We start from the raw sequence: 23,260 nt of genomic DNA on the forward strand, positions 1-23,260 counted from the left end.
CAAAGCCGGTGGCTTTCTAAGATCCAGTGTTGGCAGCCCTGTAGCTAGGGCAGGCCAAATGGGTGCAGCACCCGCCACCCCTGTAAACAGCACTTTGCAAGTGCCCCCTTGGGTGGCTGCTGTTTTTTAATTGACTTTCTAATTTGTGATATGACAGAGAAAGACAGACCTCCGTTTAAAAAACGATGGCTTTTTTGAGAGCAGGAGCAATTTAAAAATAAGATCCTCTGAAAAATTCTAAGATTGAGTAAGTGCACAAAACAAGCCTCATCTGGAAGAGTCTCTAAAAGCTTCCTCATTCAGGACTTTCCTTGACTGAGGGTAGATTTTTCATGGGCACAACCCCCTATAATTATTTCAGGGAACCTGGAAAAAAAACCACACCATGATCCTTGAAGCATAGAAGCCAACTCATAGAAACACAGAAGCTCCCATAAAATATTTGAGCCCCGCCCCCCAAGTTTATTGGCATTGCCATTTTTAAGTGGTGTGAGCGCACCTTGTCTTGTGATTAATTCTGTGGATTGTGGCTTTTCTTCAAGTTATTTTCTTCAAGTTGGCACTCCTGCCTTGAAGAGTTAAATATTAGAACTTTGTATTATGAGTTAAGACTCTGCTCCTGGACTTCCATCCACCCTGAAGTCTTTAAAAGCACTCACTATACTCAAAAAGGTTTATTTGTGTTTGTGGTATGCATGTATTTGTGGTCTGTGTCTGTGGGAGGTGTGCGCATGCATGCAAGAGAGTCTGAGGTGGCCATCCCAACTTGGGACACACACTCACTTCTGCTTTAACTATGCCCACCCAGTCTGGCATGAAGTCCTGTGATGATTGGCCAACAGGGAATAAGGCCCTCAAACTGAAGAGCATTTTCTGCCCCGATATAGACCTAAGAGTGCGAAGACTTTTAGCTGAACAGAACCACAGGACACTGCTGGAAAGAGCAACAAGTCTTAATTTATGCCCACTGTACTGAGAGGGAATTAATGTACGTAGGCCCAGGAAGCTAATTGGCATTTCTGAGTTGCGAGTTCACTGCTCCAGTGATGGCTGATAATGGTTAAAACCCCAGTTTAAAACTTAAGGCCACGTCATTCTTCCATATGAGGAGATAAAAACATCCTCTGCCACACACTTAGCATCTTGATGGCCTCATATGCTTTGTGGATGGTGAAGTGCAGCACAGAGTAACAAAGGCGCTAGTCTATTCCTCACAACAGTTCTATTCACATTCAGCGTTGAGATGCATTCGAGGCTGTGGAAATGACCCCAAAGCCGATAAATCTGGGCACAGATTTATCTTTTCACTTGTTCTGTGGGCCCAAATTGTCAAAGTGAAAATGTAAGTGGTTTTCACAAAGGAGGAGCGCAGCAAGGAATAGAGCACCCCCCCTTTTCATTTCTCCATGTCTTTTTCTGTTGATAAAAGGGCAGAGCAGTGGGGTCAGAAGAAAGGTGGCAACCCTACAAGCAAGGGAATTCTTGTAGTCAGAAGACCAATGGTTTAAACATTGCCAGTCCTCTTCCTTTAAGTGGTGGTTTCTTCTGAGGGAAATTCCACCAGGTGCAGCTTTTCCCAGCACTGTAACACTATGATGAGAACTGCCACACCTGGGACAAACACCAGAACCCTCTCAGGGCTGGACTCACCTACTAAATTAAACAAATTGATGGCATCTTCATGCTCAGCTCCAATTTGTTGATTGCTAGAAGTGGAGAAACAGAACAAAGCATGTCATAGCACACATTTATTGGCTAGTGTGGTTATGAAAGGAGCCTGTGTATCAGCCGAGGCTCTTGGTGGCTCTCAGATAAAGGTTGGCTAGCTTTATCTGAAGCACTGCCAACGAGGACAATGAAGTTTCCCATGATTTTGCTGCACTTTCTGTCTTGGAAGACATGCATGCGATGGGCTCCAGGAATCTGGAAAGGATGTCTATGGTTGCATGTCGTTGAGCCATCAGATGTTAAGGTGCTGAGCTGGGAGTGGTGAAGGGAAATGCAAAGATGGGGTGGAACTGGATTTCTTGAGCCCCTAACAAGCATAAGGTGGGCATGACAGGCAAGAGGTGACCTCTGGAAATGAAGAACAAAGCAAAACAAAAGAAAAGACTACCCTCTGTTCCTGATGCTATTCCCCTGCTCCTAACTATATAGCAATAAGGCATTCAGGCAAGTTAAAGCATTATTCATAGAAATACTACGTGCAGTGATTTTTCTCTGGGGGTACGCAGGGGTACGCATACCCCTAAACATTCTGTGAATCTTTGTACAGTGGTACCTCGGGTTAAGTACTTAATTCGTTCCAGAGGTCCATTCTTAACTTGAAATGGTACTTAACCTAAAGCACCACTTAAGCTAATGGGGCCTCCCGCTGCTGCCGCGCCACTGGAGCACAATTTCTGTTCTCATCCTGAAGCAAAGTTCTTAACCTGAAGTTCTTAACCTATTTCTGGGTTAGCAGAGTCTGTAACCTGAAGCATATGTAACCTGAAGCGTATGTAACCTGAGGTACCACTGTACTTTTGTCCATTTACTGTATTTATTTTTCCGTATTTGAACTATAAAAATGGTGATTTTCTTGAGTCAAAATGAGAGTACCCCTAAGCATTTTTTTTAAGAAAAAAAGCACAGACTACGTTGTCACAGAGAAATGGGTTGGTGATGTTTGACTAGGGCCTTGGTTCTGAAGTGCCCTACAGAAGGTGTTTTCCCCCAAGTGGAGTAACCATATGCCCTCTAGCCTAAGAGTGGTTCCAGTTGTTATGTTGATGTGCGAGCCAGTCACACATCTTTCCAGCCTTTGTCTAAAACATGTCTCCAAAACCTCCCCCTCTTTTCTTCTAGACAGCCCTCCCTCCCTCTCTCTCTGACTTGCAGTGTGAATATCCTAACGAATAATTGACATCTGCTCCTGAAACTACATCTTGTGAGTGATCTGTAATCACACTTCACCTGCTGACTGAGGTAAACTTGCGAGATTCCCACACCACACAGACACACAGAGATACACCCTGATTCCTGGGCCTTTTGTAGCAGTTTGACACACATAAATTTAGCAGGTGTAAATTTCCACACAGTTTGCATCTGGGCAGGGGATCTCAGGCAGTGGTGCTTTTTCTTGCCTCCTAGTGTGGTATTACAGTACCTGTTTTCTATCTGCTTTAAGGATCCACATTTAGTTTCCAATTAGCACATTCTTGCGTCTCCACTTTTAGCTTTTGAGAATGTGATAAATAATTACATTATTTTAGGAGCAGGGAACATCTGGCCCAAGGGTGGATGTGGCTCTCCATGCCTCTCTATCTGGCCCTAGGGACTCTTTCTAGGCCATGTTCTGTGCCTTCTTCAAGTGCTTTTGCTTAGCTGCAGTTTATCCTTAAATGAGAATAATGTCTCTTGCTTGCTTGGAAGTGTGTGCGTGTGTGGAAACTGGCTTTTAATCTGACCGGAATGTTTCTTATTGGACAAAGGTAGGAGTCAAAAAACCTGTCCACAATAACACTTTATTTCCTTCAGAATTGTTTATATTTTCTGACCAGATATCCTATATAAACCCTGGCCTATAGTAAGGGTTTAATACACAATATAGATCTCTCACATTTAATCTTGCCAAAGTCAGTGCTGGGGCATCCAGTTATAGTTATTTTATATCTATACATTTTTTGCAGAATGGAATTTTATTACTAAAGACAATTGGAAAGCCTCATGAAATTGCCATTGGGAATTTGATAAACAAAAACAACTTGATTCTGCAAGTACTTAGCAGAGACCAAGCTGGGTACTGCTGCTGCTTCCCATATAGCATATAAAAGAGTGCAGTTCTGCAGTTCTCTTTAGTAAGCTCTTCATACAGTCTAGTTACAGGTAGGTAGCTGTGTTGGTCTGCCATAGTAAAAAAAAATAATTCCTTCCAGTAGCACCTTAGAGACCAACTAAGTTTGTTATTGGTATGAGCTTTTGTGTGCATGCACACGTCTTCAGATACTCTTCATACAGTGTACAGGTTACTGGTACTCATTGAAAGTTCAGTTCTAGCTGCCAATTTTCCAGTAATATTTCTTGTAATAATAAATATAACAACTCATGTTCTACTCATAATCTACTCATATTCTACTCAGTTCTGAAAGTACTAAAAGAGTGGTATACAACATAAAACAATGTACCAAAAGAAGAAAAAGGTAACCGTTTCTAAAAAAACAATGAACTACCACTAATACTGAATGCAAAACAGTGCTTTCTAGTGCCTCTTTGAAGCAAGCGCCTAGGCTTGATCCAGATATTGCCTTGATGGCTGAAACCTCAGTCTTATCCCCTTTAATTAAAAAAAAACACTTAAAAAGAAAAAAGTAATGGGTTGAATTTCTCTCATGTTTTTGTTTCCCCAATCAGTAATTATCATGAGGCTTGTATAAAGGAAAGATAAAGGAAACTGAGTTCTCTTCAAACTTTCCTGTTTACAGGTTCCTTTCAAGGACATCCTCCATTTCTATCACCCCTTTATATTATTTTTTTATGCATGAACTCCTTCTGGTTTCAGGGCAGTTCAGGCATTCTAATACCTAAGGACATGTTGATGTTGTTTTGGTTACTCTCCCTAATGATTTTCCATGCCCTGGAGAAAAAGTTGTTCTGTTTACCTTGGCTTTCTTCCAGGAAATGCTAATCACCTGCTACAGGTGCAGGGAACAAGATTCCTACGTCTTTTCCTGTTCCTGCAAGTGCCGTGAAGACGTCAATGCAGTCCAAAGTAATGGTGGTGAAGAGAAATATGTGGAGACTTACACTCAACTTTCCACCTGTGTGGTCAGGAACTATAAGGTACAGGAAAATGTAAGTTTCTGTGGTTTTTTAGCAGGGGGTTGTCTGCACTTTCGCTGGTTTATTTTAATTTTGTAAGGAAGAGTGAAATTAGAGAATTACAACTACTGCAGGGAGTGATCTTGTTTCTGCACCAAATGTATATTCAGCATTTTTTTTTGTCATTGCTAATAATGAATTAGTATTTGGTTCTTAACTAAAATTTACAACAAAAACCCAACATTTGAGAGGAGGTGCCTATAGCATTACTCTTTAAACTTTCAACACAAAACCATGTATATCCTGACTATAAATTGGAAATAACTCCAATTTCACTAGGACTTTCTCCAAATAAGTAGCCCTCGGGCTGCAGCTAAAATCATTCGGGTGCTATGGTTTCTATTTATAGTGGCATGGTCTGTGGTGTTGAAATCATGTATGATGACATGAAAATGTCAGTTGCATCTCGGAGCTTACAATATATGTGGCAGAATTCATTATCTTTGTAAAGTTAATAATCACTCTGGAACTCTATTTGCAAATTGTGATACTCCTTGGAGGAGAAATCTCATCTCCCAGAACAGTGGAAGACATTCATATACCCATTCATATACGCCATCCCATCAGATGTAAAGGAAATAAACAACTATCTGGCTTTTAGAAGACATCTGAAGGCAGCCCTCTTTAGGGAAGTTTTTTATGTTTGATGTTTTATAGTGTTTTTAATATTCCATTGGTGGGCGGGGTATAAATTATTATTACAGTCACCTCAGGTTACAGATGCTTCAGGTTGCGTTTTTTGGGGGTTACAGACCGCCCAAACCCGGAAGTACTGGAACAGGTTACTTCCAGGTTTCGGCAGTCGCGCATGCGCAGAAGCGCTGAATCGCAACCTGCGCATGCGCAGATGTGCTGCTGCGGGTTGCGGACACTGCGGGTTGTGAATGTGCATCCCACATGGATCACGTTCGCAACCCGAGAGTCCACTGTAGTATTATTATTATTACTATCCCATTTTCTGGATTGATACTGAATAGTAGCTCATGTAAAAAAAGATCCTTACTATAGGGACAAAAATTAGCTTGAGGAAGTTTGTTGCATATGATTTAGGTTATGAGTTTACACGTGGGAACGCTACATGTTCTTACTTCATCTGTTCCATAACACTAAAACAGATGAAAGCAATTCCAGCTTTGCTCCTCTACCCTTGAGGGGGAAACAAACCACAGAGTGGCTGATTTAGCATTATATTCAAACCAGTTGTCAGAGCTGCCCGAGGTCCCAGCTCACAAAGGACCAACGCCGCTTCGTTGTTAAGTACGAAAGTCTTTATTGAAGTTCAGTTTCACTTCCAGAGCCGCAGCGTGCAGCTCTACGTCTCAAAGTCTAGACCGCTGATGCTCCGTCTGAATCTCCTCCCCCCTGACACCAGTTTAAGACTCTAGCCTTGCTCCACCTCTTCCTCTGTTCTTTCCGCCTCTGGTTCCGCCTGTCCGTCGGGGTCTCACCCTTTCTAGACTCTTCTGACGCTGAATCCCCTGAGCCTTCCCCCTCCCTCCGGCGGGCTTTAGGAGCTGGTTCCCCATCCGGGTCTCCTGCTGTCCCCCGCGCCTGTACATTTGAACTTGGCGTGCGCGCCCAGCCAGCAACTTTCCTCCTGACCGTTTCACTGCTGCTGTCACTACTTCCCCCTTCGGGGAGGCTAGCTGCAACTGACCTCCCCTCCGTTCCCCCACTCTCCGATGGAGGCGTGGTCAGCCCTGACTCATCTTCTCTCCCCGCTGGAGGAGACGCTGGTCCTGACACCTGTGACTCTTCCCCCCCCACTACGCTCTGGTGGGGAAACTGGTCCTGATCCCCCGCTGCTGCTTTGGGGTTCCCCGCTGGCTCCTTGTTTCTGGTGCGTCCCCCTGGCACCCCCCTTGCCCTGACCATCGGCGCCCCCGTCTGGGAATCTTCTGATTCGCTGGAGAAGCTCATGGAATCTCTCGGGTCACTGTCATACTCCCCTACGCTGCCCTCGGATTCTTCCCCTTCGCTCTCCATTTCCTCTCTCCCCTGTGCTCCTGCTCCCGAGCCCCTGACACCAGTGCTTGTGGTTTATTTCTCCCACACTAGGAGTGGGGAACCTCTAGCCCACAGGTCTAATTTAGCCTGCCAGGCATCAAGATTTGGCCTGCAGACTTAGATGATCCAGTTTCCCAGCCCTGTCCTAAACAAACCACAACTGGGAAGCCAAGGTTTGTTCCTCAGCAAAAACGCTGGAGAATCACACTTTTGCAAATATTAACATTCAATTTTGCCTCTAGATTTCACCTCAAAACATTTTCTTTCAAGTACTTAGAAAAATAACGGGATTGTTTGTTGGGATTTAAAAATCTTTGGTAACGGACTTCCGGGTTGGTGCCTCTGGTAATGGCTGAATTCCTCTGATCGGGAGGAATTTGCTTCGTGGAAATTAGGGTCTGGCCGCCACGGCGAAGGCGGGGACCCACAAAAAATCACAGGCAGGAGAAGCCTGTGAACGTGGGATTTGGCTGGCACCTTTTGCGCCTCCCCTACTCGCGGGGAAACCCGGTTTCGGGGATCCAGAGCGATGTGGGGTGAGTGGCGCGGTGCTGTGAATTGACTGCTTCTTTCACGGAGTGAAGCCGCATTGTTGTTGCCGGAGAGCGCTGACTTTTTCCTGTGGACAATTTGATCTTAAAACAACTACCCGTGAGTAGAACGGAAAATTGGATTTTTAAACGTCTTAATTTGGCACCAAAACGGGGAGGTTTCAAACAGGAAGTCCGCCTTCCCCTTTTGTAAATAGACTGAAGCAAAGAGGCTGCAAGCTAAAGTCTTGGAAAGCCTTCCGTAAAGGATTAAACTTCCATCGGCTAAAATCATCAAACCCCCCTTGGAAGCAGGAGAAGAGGGGGAAAATTTTGGATCGTGTAAGCCTGCAGGAGAGAGTGAAGAAAGTTAAATTACCACCGCTCTGAACCTGGAAATGGGCTGTTAGTAAGACTGATGTTTTGGAAATGCTCATTGACTGTGAATAGATCGTTTGCTGACAGCTAGTTAAATAAGAGAAATACATTGTTTCCATTGTCTCCTTCTGCGTTTAAAAAGGAGTAAAAGTAACTGAAAATTGAAACTAACTTTATTGCTTGAACTGTGCTTAAAAGGATTGATACAAATAGAAATTGTTTCCCCCTAGAGGAAGCCTTTGAAATTGTTACATGAGCTGAGCTGGGGGAATTTCCAGCTGCAAGATAAAAAAACTGTGAGAATCTGGGATTGACCTTGGAGCGTTAAGAATGTTGACAGAAGAAGCCTTAGTGGTTGCATTGTGTAAGATAAATGATTCACTGGAACAGCTCCATAAGAAGACGGATGCGATGACTATAAAAATTGATAACTTGGAACAAAAAGTGAGTAATTTGGGACAAAAAGTGAATATTAATACAGAAACTATTCAGGAATCAATACAGGAATCTACTTTGACATGGCAAATTGTGGAGAAGGCGGGGGAGAAAGTTGTTGTTGTTGAACTTAAAGTAGCACAAGTGGAGAGGGAGAGAGCCCCAGCCTTACAGATGCAATTTGATGACTGTAAGTTTATGCTCTTTATGATTGAATTTAGAGAAAGTCAGATTTTGAGGATTGGAGCCCCGCTTGGACTGGAGAAGGAAAGTTGGATAGATTCCTTCATGCAGGGATTTACTGACCTTTGGGACCTGGACTTGGGTCAGGAGGAGACTGGAGTTGTGGGGACCGCCAGATTTGGAGGAGCTTTGAAATACATCCTGAAATATCTTTTGAATCTTAGTTTTAACTATGGAGATTTGGCTGACTTGTCGAGAAGGAATAAAAACATTACTAGGTGGGAATTTCCCCGAGATCTACTCTTCAGCATCAAAGGAAGGAAAATAAGAACAAGATCAGGAGAAGACAAAGTAAAGTGCATGTATGAATATGAAGAAGACTCGCAGAAGGGACTTGGAAAAGAGTTAAGAGCTTCGGACAGAAGATCACCAGGTTGATGGTCTATATGGAATTGACGGAAATGACTGGCAGAATCCGAGACCAGGGAGAAGAGACGGTGGAAGAATATTGGAAAAAGTTTAAAGTCTATATATGGAAATAATGTAAAATTAATGAGTGTTAGAAAAATGTTGGAATGGAATTATACGGCTTTAGTAGAAATGTTATAAGGAATTAAGCATACATAAGTAATATAGTATTAATGGAAAATAAGGTTAAAATATGTTAAGATAACCATATGACAGAAAATAGAGAAAGATGGAAAGGATTTGCTGAAATAATTAATAGAAATGGAATACAAAAAGGGAGGTGAGAGGAGGTCGATGAAACAAGGGAATAAAAGAGAGGGTATTGAGATGGTATGATGTGTGTTTTTTGAATTGTTTTTGCTCTCGTTTTGTTTAATGTGTCAATGTTGTGTTGTGTATTGTTTATATATTGTACTGTATTGTTTTTTCTTTCTTTTGCTTTTTCTTTTTTTCTTTTCTTTTCTCCTTTTTGTAAGGTTTAAAAGTAATAAATATTTTTTTTTAAAAAAATAAAACAGATGAAATCTGGCACATATAAAGATCACTTAGGCACCAATGCAACAGGTCTTAGGACTGGACTGTGTAACAAAGACAAACATTTAGGTCATATACCATATGTGTTGTGAAAAGAGGGAAACCTCATTTCCTAGTTATATTTCCATTTAAATTTTCTAACCCACCTTCATTGAATAATGATCCTAGAGGGATGCAGCGTGAAAAAACAAAAAAAATAATAGTTACAAATTGGCAAAATGATCAGAGTTTAAACCAACATATATAACTTTAAATACTTGAATTTGTCAAAGTACTTGCCAGAGTGGAAGGAATGGTGCTCTTCTATGTTCTATGCAGACATGCTCTAGGTAAATTTTCTAGGCTATAAAGCTAAATTATTTTAAGAGTAATTCTAATTCAATGGGCTAAACCTGATAAGATTTAGAGGGGCTTAAAGATAGCTCTGATCTGGACATATCAGCAGAAATCCCCCCCCCCTTATTTCATGATCAGTAAGGGGAGGATATATATAAGGTACCCGTGACCGTTAGGTCCAGTCGCAGATGACTCTGGGATTGCGCGTTCATCTCGCTCTATAGGCCGAGGGAGCCAGTGTTTTTTCCACAGACAGCTTCCGGGTCATGTGGCCAGCATGACTAAGCCACTTCTGGCAAACCAGAGCAGCACATGGAAATGCTGTTTACCTTCCCGCCGGAGCAGTACCTATTTATCTATTTGCACTTTGATGTGCTTTCAAACTGCTAGGTTGGCAGGAGCAATGGGAGCTCACCCCGTCGCGGGGATTCGAACCGCCAACCTTCTGATCAGCAAGCCCTAGGCTCTGTGGTTTAGACCACTGCGCCACCCGCGTCCCATATATATATATATATATATATATATATATATATATATATATATGTGTGTGTGTGTGTGTGTGTGTGTGTGTGTGTTAAACAAAGAATGTAGGATATTTGTGAACAGCACTTTATATGGGCTGTATATAATTCTTTGTACAGTCCTTTTATGTACGTTTACTCAGCAGTATCCCAACTAAGTTCAATGAGAGTTACCACCAAGCCATTGTGGATGCTAAGCTGCATTGAACACAGTGGGACATACTTCACAGTAAACACTCTATTATAAATTTCCTCCTTCCTGTAGGTCTGTAATTGTCTGGTGGCTTCCTAACATTGGTATAGGCTATTGTCAGGAGCCTGGATGATGGAACAGATGGAGTTTGGGTTTGATTTATAATGACAGGTCTCATGCCCCCCTGTTTTACATAAATTAATTTAAAACATTGTAATCCCATGAACATAAAGCACCAAAGGATTAATATCCACAAACCTCTACCAAAAGTAGAAACAACTCAAGTTAGCAAGTCATATAGTATTTTAAAAGTTAATAAAAAAAATCAAACATGAAGTGAGGCATAACTTACTTGAAACTTGCATCTTCCTGATGTTGGTTGGTGTTACCAAATGCTCTGTGTTTAAAGAGGAAACAATGAGTGTGTGCTGAATATTGATGAACTTAATCCCTTTGAGGATTACCATTATTTGTACCCCCTTGGAATACAAATGGCTTATTTCTGAATGGTCATTGAGACCAGTATACTGAATAATCTGTAGTATCATTAACCTTTAACAATTTCTGCGAAGAATTTGTGTGTCTGTATGTTGCAGTTTTTATATTAAAATATATACAGAACTGTGTTGCTGAATTGTGTGAGAGTTTTTAAAAGGCTGTATAAAATAATATAGTATTTGCACAATAGAAATAATACATGTTGTGGCAATATTTGCACTATTAAAAAGCAGAACATTTTTCTTTTCAAAGATTAAAAGCTGCTAGTGTCTTTTGTGAAAAGTTATTGTGGAATTTGAGGTTTAATTCCCTCCCCCCTACTTCTCTCTCTCTCTCTCCCCCTCCTTTCCTACCCCCTGCCCAATTCCAGGAATTAATCCTTTGAAAGGCTGGAATTAAAGCATTTTGCAATGCAGAGGACTCTGACAGTGGAGAAGAAAGTTCCTGTTGCTGAGGAATCACTATTCATATCTACCAAAGAGAGTCAGGACTGTAGCAGACTCAGTCTGAAAAGGCAACGGTGCCACAAGCTACCATTGGAAGGAGCTGTCTGCATCTCTCGGTGCTCTACTGAGCATGTCCCTGAGGAGCCCTGTGCTAGCAGCACATTATGCAAAAAGGCAGCTCCAGCAGCTGGGAGAGAGGCAGAGCAAGCCTTTGCTCCGCTTGCATCACCGCCTCTTGAAAACAAACCTGGATTACTCGAGAGGTCCTCGCTGCCAGGCCAGCTGAATGAAGACGAGCGGCATGGCTTGATTCCTGACGCTGCACGATTGCTAAACAACATGGGGAACCAAGATGGGAAGCTGAAAAGGAATGCAGGTGATGTGCATGAAGGAGGCGAGGATGCTTCTGGGCCCAGGGATGCAGAAGGCACAAAGAAGGGAGCAGGGAGCAAAAAGGGACTGGGGAGGTACGGCAAAGGGAATGAATCCGGCAAAAAAAAGGGGAAGTCAGAGTCTCGGGCATCTGTGTTTTCCAATCTAAGGATCAGAAAAAATCTGTCCAAGGCTAAAGATGGAAACAGCAGCTCGAGAGAGGATGTTTTAGAAAGCCAGGCCTCACAAACAGGGGAGCTAGATAGCGCTCATTCGATTCTCACCAAAACTCCTGATATAAGCATTTCTGCAGATGAAGGGGGTCTCTCGGACACAGATGTGGATCATTTTGAAAATACAAATGAAAATCGTCCAGCTGCTGCCGACCCGCAGGATGGACAAAGGACCAGCTCCGGCTCCGATACGGACATATACAGTTTCCATTCAGCCACCGAACAAGAGGATTTGCTTTCTGATATCCAGCAGGCTATTAGACTGCAACTGCAGCAGCAGCAGCAGGGGGCAATTAACATTGGAACGGAGCAGCATGGCACCAAAACAATGGACCTACACATGGCTAATTCTCAAGCAACCCCCTTAGGTTTTGAAAGGTTTCTTTCACTAAGCAGCGACAAAGACAGCAGTCCAGATACTGAACAGCCTGTCTCAGCGAAATCGGAAATTACAGAATATATTGCCACCTGCGATACCGAAAGTGAAGCGAAAGAAGCGACAAACGTAATGGGGCATTCCTGCAGCAGTGTATTCAGTATGCAGGAAGAGCACGGGCAATTGCCAGAGGAGCAGGACCAACCTGCTCGCGAACTGAAAGATTTACCCCCTTTAAATGCTGCAGTGACAGAGAATGGGGCTGTGCTAGGCAGTTCCGTGTTTAATTTTCCATCCCCAGCTGGCGATTCAGAGGCTAAAGGAATAGCTGTTGAATTTTCAGGTTCAAAAAGAGAGGATGATATTGTAAATACAGGCCATGATCAGGTTGGTGGAGCCAAAGACAGGAAGCAGAGTTTGTCAGCCAGCAGAGAGGCGCTGGATGATGGGCTTTCTTCTGAATTGAAAAATGGTACTTTTTCCTCTGAGGATCTCTCAAGCAGTCCTGTGCGTAGTTCCAAATGTTTTAAGCCCTATCCTCTCATCAATCCCTGCTACATCAAAACCACCACTAGGCAGCTGAGTTCCCCAAATCACTCACCTTGTCTCTCCCCATCCCAGAGCCCACTCTTTAAAAGGAGACGCGAGTCCTCTCAGCGGAAAGAGAGTGCGCCAACCAAGAAGCAGAGGTCGGCCAGTTTGGCAGGTTCATTTAGTCGATCAGCAGACTGGACAGATGAGATTTCAGATCACAGAGCTGAAATAGCTCAAAAGTCAGGCTCGGCAGATTTCTTGGAATACCGGCGGAGTAGAGATGGTTTTCAAGGCGAAAGAGTGCATTTTAATCACTCGAGAAAGTCGTCAGGGACACCAGCTTCTACTGATGCCTTCCCCAATGTGTTTAGAGGTGAGTGACATTGGTAAACTATGGTAACCCTTGCTGTGACCTCAGGTCTGAAAAGTAAGTGGCTAATGTACAGTAATTAACATGCCCTATCTATCTTGGTCTGATTTCAATTGATATTTAAAGTGAGTTTGCAAACTCTACAACTTTTTATGCATGCAAGTTCTGTGGTCTCAGTGGATATGTCTGCAGCACTTGTTTAAAGTACTTGTTTTGAATTTTGCTTTATTCAGCATACCCATCAGGCAACTGATAAAGTGTCTTATAAATAAACAGTGAGCTCTGTGTATACAGCCCAGCAGACATTATATTTTGGGGAGCATTGTGTGTGCCTACTGCATCTGTTGCTCATCATTATTTGTTAGTATTTATTTTATTTATAAAAATATTTATATACTGCTATATCACAAAAATATATCAAAGCTGATAGATGTGCAAAGTGCTTTACAGTCCTGGGAGGGATTTATTTCACTTTCACAACTCTTGCAGTAATTGTAAGTCATACATTAAATTGCAAGTCAAATTTTATGAATATGAACCCTTGATTAAATATGACTTGCACATGGTCACCATTGAGTCATGGCGACTGAATCCAGGTTTGCCTGATAGAAGCTCAACACTCTTGTCACTAGGCTATGCTGGCCCTTGGTTGATAATCTGCATAAATAATGTTCATGTAAATAAGGTATGGATAGGTATTTGCACAGGGCTAGTCACTGACACCATGGCTGCCTTGGGGTTTAAAGAGCTGAGATCTCCCTAGTCCAGTGGTACAGAAGTCTGCAACACTTGACCCAAAGGATGCGTCTGGTGTCCTAGAGTTTGTCCCTTGGCCTGGGTGGCCCATTACCGCTACTGCTTGAAAGCCATCTGCTTTTGAGCAGGTTATTCCAGTGTGTGTGTGTGTGTGTGTGTGTGTGTGTGTGTGTGTGTGTATTTTTACTGTTGGGCCAGATGTTCTGTACTTCTTCATTCAACCACAGTGACTGTTAGGCGCCATGAAGACACATTGAAGAATAAAATGTAAGGCATCAGAGGTAAACTTTGAAAGGTATCTTCAAAGTTTGGTTTAGCTTCATGGATGGCCTCAATTTTTCTTAAAACTTCTAATATCATTATCAGAAATACTGGGTTGGATCCAGTATACATAGAAGGTCTGGGAAGGGAGAGCTGGGTCTGGAATAATTGCTATATTCAAATCCTGTTTGAATTTAGCATTGCTCCTTTGAAAAAGAAAACCTATTCCAAGTGCTTTGTTCTTAAATTGCAATGGGAAGAAAATAAACTACATCAATTTCTTGGCCAGGGTAGTTCCCCCCCCACCGCCCCACCATTCAGGAAGCATGTTGGAAGGTTAGGAGGGTTTCAGTCCTGTGAATCAACAGCCTCTGCTGGTGTGACCCTCACATGCCCCCGTTTCCCACTCTCCAGATTTGGATAGAGAGAAATTGTGAGGTCTCTCTCCTTCCTTGGAGGGGAAAATTATTTTAAAATCTGGTCTTTGAGATGTCACAGGCCATAAATTTGCAATATTAGTTAAAATTCATTCCCATTGAAGTAATGAGATTTCACTAAGGTCACATGTACACCACACTTTTAAAGTACAAACCTTCCCCGAAGAATGTTTGGTTAACTCCTTATAGAGCTACAATTCCCAACACCCTTAACAAACTATTTTATTATATTATTTCTGCAGAAAGCAAATAATATGAATCAAGTGCATGTTTTGTAGAGCACTTGTGAAAGTTAATGAAAGTGGAACAGTTTGGAGTACTGCATATAAAAATGATTTGAGTGTTTTCTTCTATTCTGAAGTGTTAAGCAGACTCACTGGTTTCTAAGTATTATTATGCTATTAATATACTTGTATGTATTATTAATTGCCAAAGGAAATAACTTTGTTGATTGTAGTCTTTTAACCAAAGTTGCTAATTCACACTGCAATCCAGAATTCATTTAAGACAGTGATATAATTCCCATGGATTTAATGGTGTTGTATAGTTGAGAGAGTATTAGACTGGTTCAAATCTTTATTCAGTATTAAAGTTCATTGGGTGAAGTTGTGACTTCTCACTCCCGATGAACCTTATATGCTATGGAAAAGATAAGGCAGGATAATCCTATGTATGCTGCCTTGAAGTCCATAGAGAAAGTATGAAACAGAAATGTGATGAATCCAGTTTGCACTCTGAACTATGCTCAGAAGCCCACTTCAGGTGGTGTAAGTACCATTGATTCAGTACTTGACATTTGTATAATGGTGAACGATGCAATTCCTTGGAAGTTCTTACTGAAGATTTGCTTACTGTAAAATAGTCACATAAGTAATAAGAATACTGCTCTAGAAACTGTGGGGATCTATTGAAAATAAGTTTGCACTGTCTGCTATAGTGGTTCATTCAATTGCATGATACAGATCATGGATCTGGGTAATCCTGTTGGCATCCGTCTGTCTCGAGAGACCATGGAGTGTGCCTCCAGGGATGAAGTCAAATTGCTGTGCTAGCAGCACCAAAGTGACCTACCCTAGCCTAAGCAGTGTGTATGGAGGTCCTGGGTTACTGAGATGACAAGACCACCCCCTTCACCTTGCTGGTGTGGTTCATACGTTCGGCACCAGCTTGGCTGCAGGAGTTGCCAGAAGGAAGCGTACAAGGCGCCATCCAGTTGTCTTAGGGACTTCACTCTGGATTTGTATAGGGTTCACTCTTTAGCCTTTTCTTCTACCAAAGTTATCCCACAAGGCAGTGGAGGTTTAGCATCAAAGTTTTCCTTCTCTGAGATGGGCTACCTTCCCAGGTTGATGAGCTCCATCTGCCCCTCACTTCCTCTACACTACAGCACATGCAGAAACTGCCTTCTTGATGGCTGGACACACTAATGGTCTTGTCTGCTCAATCCTCCAAAGCCCGTCTTTGCATGCAGGGGAAGTCTTTAACGCACCGAAGGTTTGAGACACATTGGCTACCCTCACCTGGTTTAGCTGACCAGTCAAAAACATTTTTCAGGATGTGGCCCTTGTTGCATGCTGACAGCTTCTAGGAGCCACAGGTGAGAGCCGAGTGCAGGGTGGGGACCAAAGGTGGACAGACTACCCCAGAAGGAGGATGGCGTTTCCCCCACCAGAGGTACTACTGTTCCCCTAACACCCCATCATACGAGTGAGTACAAGCAGTGCTTTTTCTGGGGGGATGCAGTAGTACGCATATCCCTAAACATTTTGTGAATCTAAGTTTGGCCTCACTGAGTGGCAATATTTCAATATGAGTGGGAAAATGAGAGTACCCCCTAAACATTTTTTTTTTAGAAAAAAAGCACTGAGTACCAAGTAATCGTATGAGTTCTCATGTGTGCAACAGGGTACTTTATTTTGACCGCAAGAGACGAGGAAAATTAGGAAGCTACCTGAGGCCATTGGTCCAACTAGTTCAGCAGCTCTCTGGGATTTAAGCAGGAGACATTCCTAGTCCTACCTGGTAATGGCAGGAATCGAACCTGTGACTTCCAGAGTGAAAGCTGTCCACTGACCCTCTGCATGATTCATTTGATCTAGTGAAATATTGTTGCTTCCCGATCAAGTAATACTGTTTTATATATTTGTCTGCATTTTCTGTGGTTGAATGATTCAGTCACTCCCAACACAGGAAACAAACCTGCCCTTGGATGAGACTGTCTGTATGATCTGTGCGCTGGTAGTTTTCATGGGCTTGCCTTATTCCAGCCCTGAACCACATGCACAAGAGAGCCTCGTGCAGTAACAAGGGGAAACAGGGCAGTTGGTTCTCAGGTGCAACGGTTATGTCTGCTTCTAGTTTTAACTTGGAAAAAGGTGCCCCAAATATTTATTCATCCTTCCACATGCTATACAAAGTAAACTCAATTAAAATGATCATTGGGCTTGCTCAGATGTCATCTTGGCAGAGGTGTGTGTGTGCAGGGAGGACTGTCGCTTCTGTACAGTGGTACCTCGGGTTAAGTACTTAATTCGTTCTGGAGGTCTGTTCTTAACGTGAAACTGTTCTTAACCTGGAGCACCACTTTAGATAATGAGGCCTCCCGCTGCTGCCACGCCGCCGGAGCACAATTTCTGTTCTCATCCAGAAGCAAAGTTCTTAACCTGAGGTACTATTTCTGGGTTAACGGAGTCTGTAACCTAAAGCGTATGTAACCTGAAGCGTATGTAACCCGAGGTACCACTGTATAAGATTTATAGGGAGGACTATTGCCTCTATACAAAATTAACCCTCTTTCTCACATAAAAAGATTTTGGTCTTCTAAATAGTGCCTCTAACAGTTATGCATTGTATTTTTGTTTTTGCTTTAAAAAAAAAATTCTGCTGCCTTGTTAGCTTTTGTTGAACTCAGAAACCTATGAACTCAGGCTTCTATTCCATGAATGCATCTCTTTCAGTATCTTAACACACTTTTGTTTTCCTTCATGCCTTGTTTTCCTGTTATTATCTTACTGTAATTGTGAAAGAAGCAGGTTTTCCTTTGCAGTACTAGATGCCATGTACCCAGTGGTAAATAGTTGTCACCTTTTTTTCTTTTTCTTTCTGCCCACATATGCCAGCTGTCTTTGAAATCCAGAGACTGATTAAATCTTTCAGTTTATGCAGCACTCTTCACATTACAGAGTTGGAGCAGAAGCAGCTACTGAAAACAAGCTGGTGTTTGCCTGTGAGAGTTCAGAAAAGTGAACAATAGAGCGCAAAAAAAGAAAGACCTCAACATTCAATTGCTGTTTGGGGTAAACTAGCCATAAATATTTTTAAAGCAGAAGAAAATTGTTCCCAGTGTGGTAGGACGCCACTTGGTACATTTAATAGATTTATCATCATAATTATCATCATTACTTCATACTTTTAGCAGTCTTTTATACTTCCTAGGTGGTTTTAAGGCTACCAGTAAGTTTATGCTGAAGAGAGAGGACTTCAGACTACCGCAAACACAAGAAACTGCATTGTACTAGATAATACTGTTTGCCCCCAGACCTAGGAAGAAGACTTGGAAGACAGCAAACTAGTGGAAATGTTACCTCTCTTAAAGTATATAACAATACGATTTGTGGAATAAAAGCCAATTTAGCAGAACAGCCCTAAATACTAGCCAAACCCAGCCCCTCCCCATTGGGCATTCCCTCCCACAGGAGTGCCAGCTTGGCCCCACTACCATGAGTGTCTGGGGCAGTGGGTGCTATGCAGCATGCATGGCCCTGGTGCTGAAATTTGTGGGTGCCCATCCCCTTGATGGGGAATTTTGTTGGTGCCTGGGCACCCAGGGAGCTGGCACCTATGCCCACCCAGGTGCCCCGAACATCTCCTCTCCTAGGAGAGACCAACTCAAGTCTTTTCCAGTGTGTCTTCCAAAGTGGGGCATGCTCATCTCCATTAAGGGAAGGAAGGCTGCTTTCTGTTTAGCCCAGAATTCCCTTTTCTGCTTGGTAGCCTTTTCCACAATATCAGAGCTCTTTCACATTACTTGCTACCTGATTATCTTAAATGGATTCAACTTGGGGACCTATCACATGGAAACTCTGTGCTCTACCTCTGAGCTATGATCCCTTCTCTCAGCTATAAGGGCCACAAAACATCTAAGGCAGAGTTTTTGAGCTTTCTCTCTTAGTTAACAACGGGAACCCTCTACTTTGCTGTCTTTGTGGCCTGCAGAATGGCAAGTCAGGTGCTAAGGATGCTTTTATCAGAGGGACTAAGTGGAAAGTATTCCTGTTTGAATGGGCTGCAGCTGCAGAGCATGAGCCAGAGCTTCCCATTTTCCACAGATGAGTATGGCTCCTCATTGTTTGCTGTGTTTATTTTAGAAGGTTAAATTTTCTTGGAAGGATTTGTATCCTGAAAGGTGGGATATAAATAATAATTATGATTTGCATGCCCATAGTGTGCATCTCCACTGTTGTGGTTGTTATAGTCAATACGTAATCTGAAGCATTTCTTTTCAGTTTAGCTGCTCCCTGGGGCTTTTAGCTCTGATCTTAGTAACAGCAGGCAGTGAACAAATAGCTGGCCTAGTTTACAGTGCTGTATAGTTGGGCTTTTTGCCATGTCATTTTATTTTTTTTTAGTAGTCCACGTGTTCTTTTCTGGTTGAGGATTTTCTAATACATGACGTAAATGGTAATGAGCAACTGCAATCACAAAGTTTTCCTATATAATCCACTGCAGCAAACTTCGTAAGGAATGTTCAGATGAGCTGTAAGCAGCACCAAGGTATTATAAAAAGATCTTGGCTATTTTAGGAAGGAAACACGCAATGCTGCTAAAATAATATCTTCTGTTTCGGCTTTGAAGGAGGGCCCTGTGAATCCTTTGGCTTGTGTGGAGTTACTCTCTCAACCGAAATTAAGAGGGAAGTGTGAGTGTTAGTCAAATGAGGGATGACTCTTGCTTCTTTGTGACTAGATACTATGTCGCAGTGGTAAGATCTAAATGGGAGAATGAGAAATCAGATGGGCTGCAAGGATTGTGTCAGAAAACACACCAATAGCACGTATCCTTACGGGGCTGACAGCTCTGATTTGGTCGCGTCTACATGACCAGCCGCTGCCTCTTAACCTGACTTGCCTCACAGGTTTGCTGTGAGGATTAAATGAAGAGGCAAAACCATGTTCCACCACCTTGAGCACCTTGGAGAAAAAGGTGGGCTTATAAATGCATTGAATTGATGGATAAAATAATGATTTTTTCTCATCTCATGGAAGATGAGGTATGAGCATCCACAAAGGGACAAGAATAGCTATCACCTTCTCAGGAAAGTTGATGATACAGAGTTATGGGAGTGGCGTGGGAAAGGCATTCAAGTTGGGAAGATTACTTCCTTTTGTTCAAATGATGTGGAATAAAATAAAGGGAGTGGAGTTGAAATTTGGGTGGGCAGCAGTGTATAATTTGTGGGGCATTCCCCCCTCCCTCCAAGCTGGGATTGCTTATAAAAAGATATTGAAAGACAGGTGTTTGTGTGCAAAGGAGCACTTCCCCTTTAATAGGATACCCCATTCCCTTGGAGGGGCAGGTAAAGGCTTACAACCTCCCCTCCAACCATGACTAAGTAAGTGTCTAAAGAACTACATCCCTGTGCAGTTATGACAAAGGTAGGGGTGTGTGTGTGTGTGTGTGTGTGTGTGTGTGTGTGTGTGTGAAAACCCAGAACCACCCCTTTTACCTTTGCTGTTTCTCAACCCAGGGGAAAATTGGTTGTTTCAGTTTCCAAGGGAGTGGGATTTGCTCCCACTCAGCTTTTGGTTTCACATGGTCTAAAATAATCAAACCAGAATATCAATAATAAAACCAAAGAACATATATCAAGTTAAGAAATTTCACCATTCTGTGGAAGAGAATTCAAACATTAATTTGAATTGTGTCTACATTGTATGTCATTGAAGCTGCATAAGAGCTGTTTCCACATAACTTTTTAACACAACAGGAGTATCAGGCTAGAAAGGAACTCGATAATTTACCCTGTTTATATAGTTCTTCAAAACAGTGCTGTGGAACAGGAGCAACAGAGAATGGCTTTCCCCCCTTTTGTTTCTTCCCTGATTCATATGTTACTAGTAGCTGTTGACTGGTGATTAAGGAAACAAATAACCTTTGGTTCCACCTCCATGTTTCAAAGAATGTGTCAGCCAGGCATCTGCATTCCAGCACCTAATCATGCAATTTCTTTATATAATGTGCTTATTAGGCATTAAATATTGCTTAAAAGGAAGTCCCATTCTCAACTGAGCAAGTATTGAACATTATTATACTACTGCACATTCCTTTACCCTTATTTATTAATTATATTTATCAATTATCAGCATGAGGTACTGTATAATGCAATATCAAACACTGAAATGGAAGAAAAAACCTCAAACAATTTATAGTAAAGCAATCTAATAGCAACATCCCTAAATGGCAGTAAGTTCCTCGTTTAGTTTCATTTGGGGGAGAGATCACTCAAGACTTGTGGCATTTATGTAATGTTTTGATTAATTTACAAATAAGCAAATATCTTCACTACTTCTTCTTCTTATTCTACAAATCTACTCCCACGCACCTAGTGGCAGAACTAAGTTTGAGAGTGTGTGTCTTAAAAGCAGCGGCTCAGTCCAACTACAGTGGTACCTCGCAAGTCGAATGCCTCGCAAGACGAAAAACGCGCAAGACGAAAGAGTTTTCCGTTTTTTGAGTCGTTCCGCAAGACAAATTTCCCTATGGGCTTGCTTCGCAAGACGAAATGTCTTGCGAGTTCTTGCGAGTTTGTTTCCTTTTTCTTAAAGCCGCTAAGCCGCTAATAGCCGTGCTTCGCAAGACGAGAAAACCGCAAGACGAAGAGACTCGCGGAACGGATTAATTTCGTCTTGCGAGGCACCACTGTAGTTTTATCTTGAGGTCTCATTATTTAACTTGTGTAAGGTTAGCAAAACTATACAAATTTTAAATAGTAACTTTTCATTTATATTTCAATACTTTATCTTAAACAATATATAACCCTCTCCACCCCCCCAACACACACTACAGTGGTCTCTGGAATGGCTCATTTTTTGTTGTTGACTATTAGTTTGTCTTGCCTCTTGGCCTGGGTGCTTAAATGCTGAATGAGGGCCTATAAAGACACACTATTTGACATAAGTGTGTTGGGTGCCTCATATCAGAATAAGTCACCTCCCTCTACTTGATGGCTTTTACATTCTAGTGGCTTCTCACATTCTAATCCCTCAAGAAACATCTCTGACTATTTTCTACCATCCCTGGACAGCTTACTTGTGATCTCCATAGTAGAATCTGCGGCCTGGCAAGCAGACTTGCTCACTGGCTAATAGTGACTATTGACCATAATCCTCCTCTTTCTAAAGCCTTTACATCAATCAGTAACCTTACAACAATACATCTCTAAAAAAAATATATCTTCAAAACCTAAAGAAAGGTTTTCAAATCCAGATACAGGGAACTGAATGAGCCTGGAGGCGTTCCATGCTCCTTGAGCATGTGTAAAGCCTCATCTTACATTTTCCTTAAAGTAGGGTTGACATTGCCAGGAATCGGCCGGTGTAAACAGTGTCTGGGCAGAAATCACTGAAATGTCCAGGGAAATCTGGACATATGGCAACCTCTGACAACAGCTCAACAGCTTTGGCCAAAAAGCAGCTCAACAACTTTTCTGTCTGGATTTTCACTTTTTGAAATACAGTGGTACCTTCAGGTTACGTACGCTTCAGGTTACAGACTCCGCTAACCCAGAAATAGTACCTCGGGTTAAGAACTTTGCTTCAGGATAAGAACAGAAATCCTGCAGCAGCGGCGCAACAGCAGCAGGAGGCCCCACTAGGTAAAGTGGTGCTTCAGGTTAAGAACAGTTCAGGCTAAGAACGGAGCTCCAGAACGAATTAAGTACTTAACCCGAGGTACCACTGTATGGCAACCCTACTTAAAGTGGATGGTGGATGGGAGGAGTGCCTACTCATTCACCAACGGAAGACTCTTGTTTCTGTTAGCATGTGAACTGGAGCTATGTTAAAAGGGGTGGAGGCTGAAAACTTTTGCTTTTTAGTTGAAAGATGGAAATCAAGTTTTCTGAAGCAGCCAGGCACCTCTGCTTTTTGTCTTCCCTCTCTCCTGTTACAGTCCTGCAGACAATTGTAGTTTAAGGAGATCAAATTCTTCCTTTTTCAGTTATTATTAGAAGATGCCACTTGTACTATAGTTTTAGGTGAGGTGCTGTAGATAGGACATTTCAGTTTCTTATAGTTTGCATCACGTATGAAACCTTTAATCAAAAGCGATAGCCTGCTTAATCAGAACAGTTTTTTGTAAATATTGCTTGAATTACCTCTCGGTTGCCTTTATATTTAGAGCTATTGATGTAGCCAAAGATCAATGTTTGTATTCAGTTTGTCTCTTGTGATGAATGCCCTCTGTTCTGGGGCAAAGTGGTGTCACTAACCGCACATACGTAAAAAGACAAAGTTGGCAAGTCAATTGCTGCTA

At 42.3% G+C, this 23,260-nt stretch overlaps 1 protein-coding gene and 1 long non-coding RNA gene across 4 annotated transcripts in view; one reads left to right on the top strand and one right to left on the bottom strand.

The window, feature by feature from the left end:
- The window catches only part of LOC310759196, a 95,583-nt gene that overhangs the window by 59,615 nt on the left and 12,708 nt on the right, over positions 1–23,260 (bottom strand). Inside the window, exon 1 of one of the 3 annotated variants that reach the window (XR_014546256.1) lies at positions 4,641–4,725. The exons of the other annotated variants lie outside the window; for them this stretch is intronic. This is a non-coding gene — a long non-coding RNA (uncharacterized lncRNA). Of the gene's footprint in view, positions 1–4,640; positions 4,726–23,260 lie in introns of those variants that run through there. 3 annotated transcript variants of the gene reach the window in all.
- FMN2 (formin 2) overlaps positions 4,725–23,260 on the top strand; it is a 161,971-nt gene continuing 143,435 nt past the window's right edge. The window contains exons 1-2 of the mRNA XM_083605979.1: positions 4,725–4,833; positions 11,314–13,277. Of these exons, the coding sequence (XP_083462105.1) occupies positions 11,354–13,277 (1,924 nt within the window). The 5' untranslated portion in view covers positions 4,725–4,833; positions 11,314–11,353. The remainder of the gene's footprint in view (positions 4,834–11,313; positions 13,278–23,260) is intronic.

The sequence above is a fragment of the Podarcis filfolensis genome (genome assembly GCF_964270895.1).
Source record: "Podarcis filfolensis genome assembly, chromosome: 3".
NCBI lineage: Eukaryota > Metazoa > Chordata > Lepidosauria > Squamata > Lacertidae > Podarcis > Podarcis filfolensis.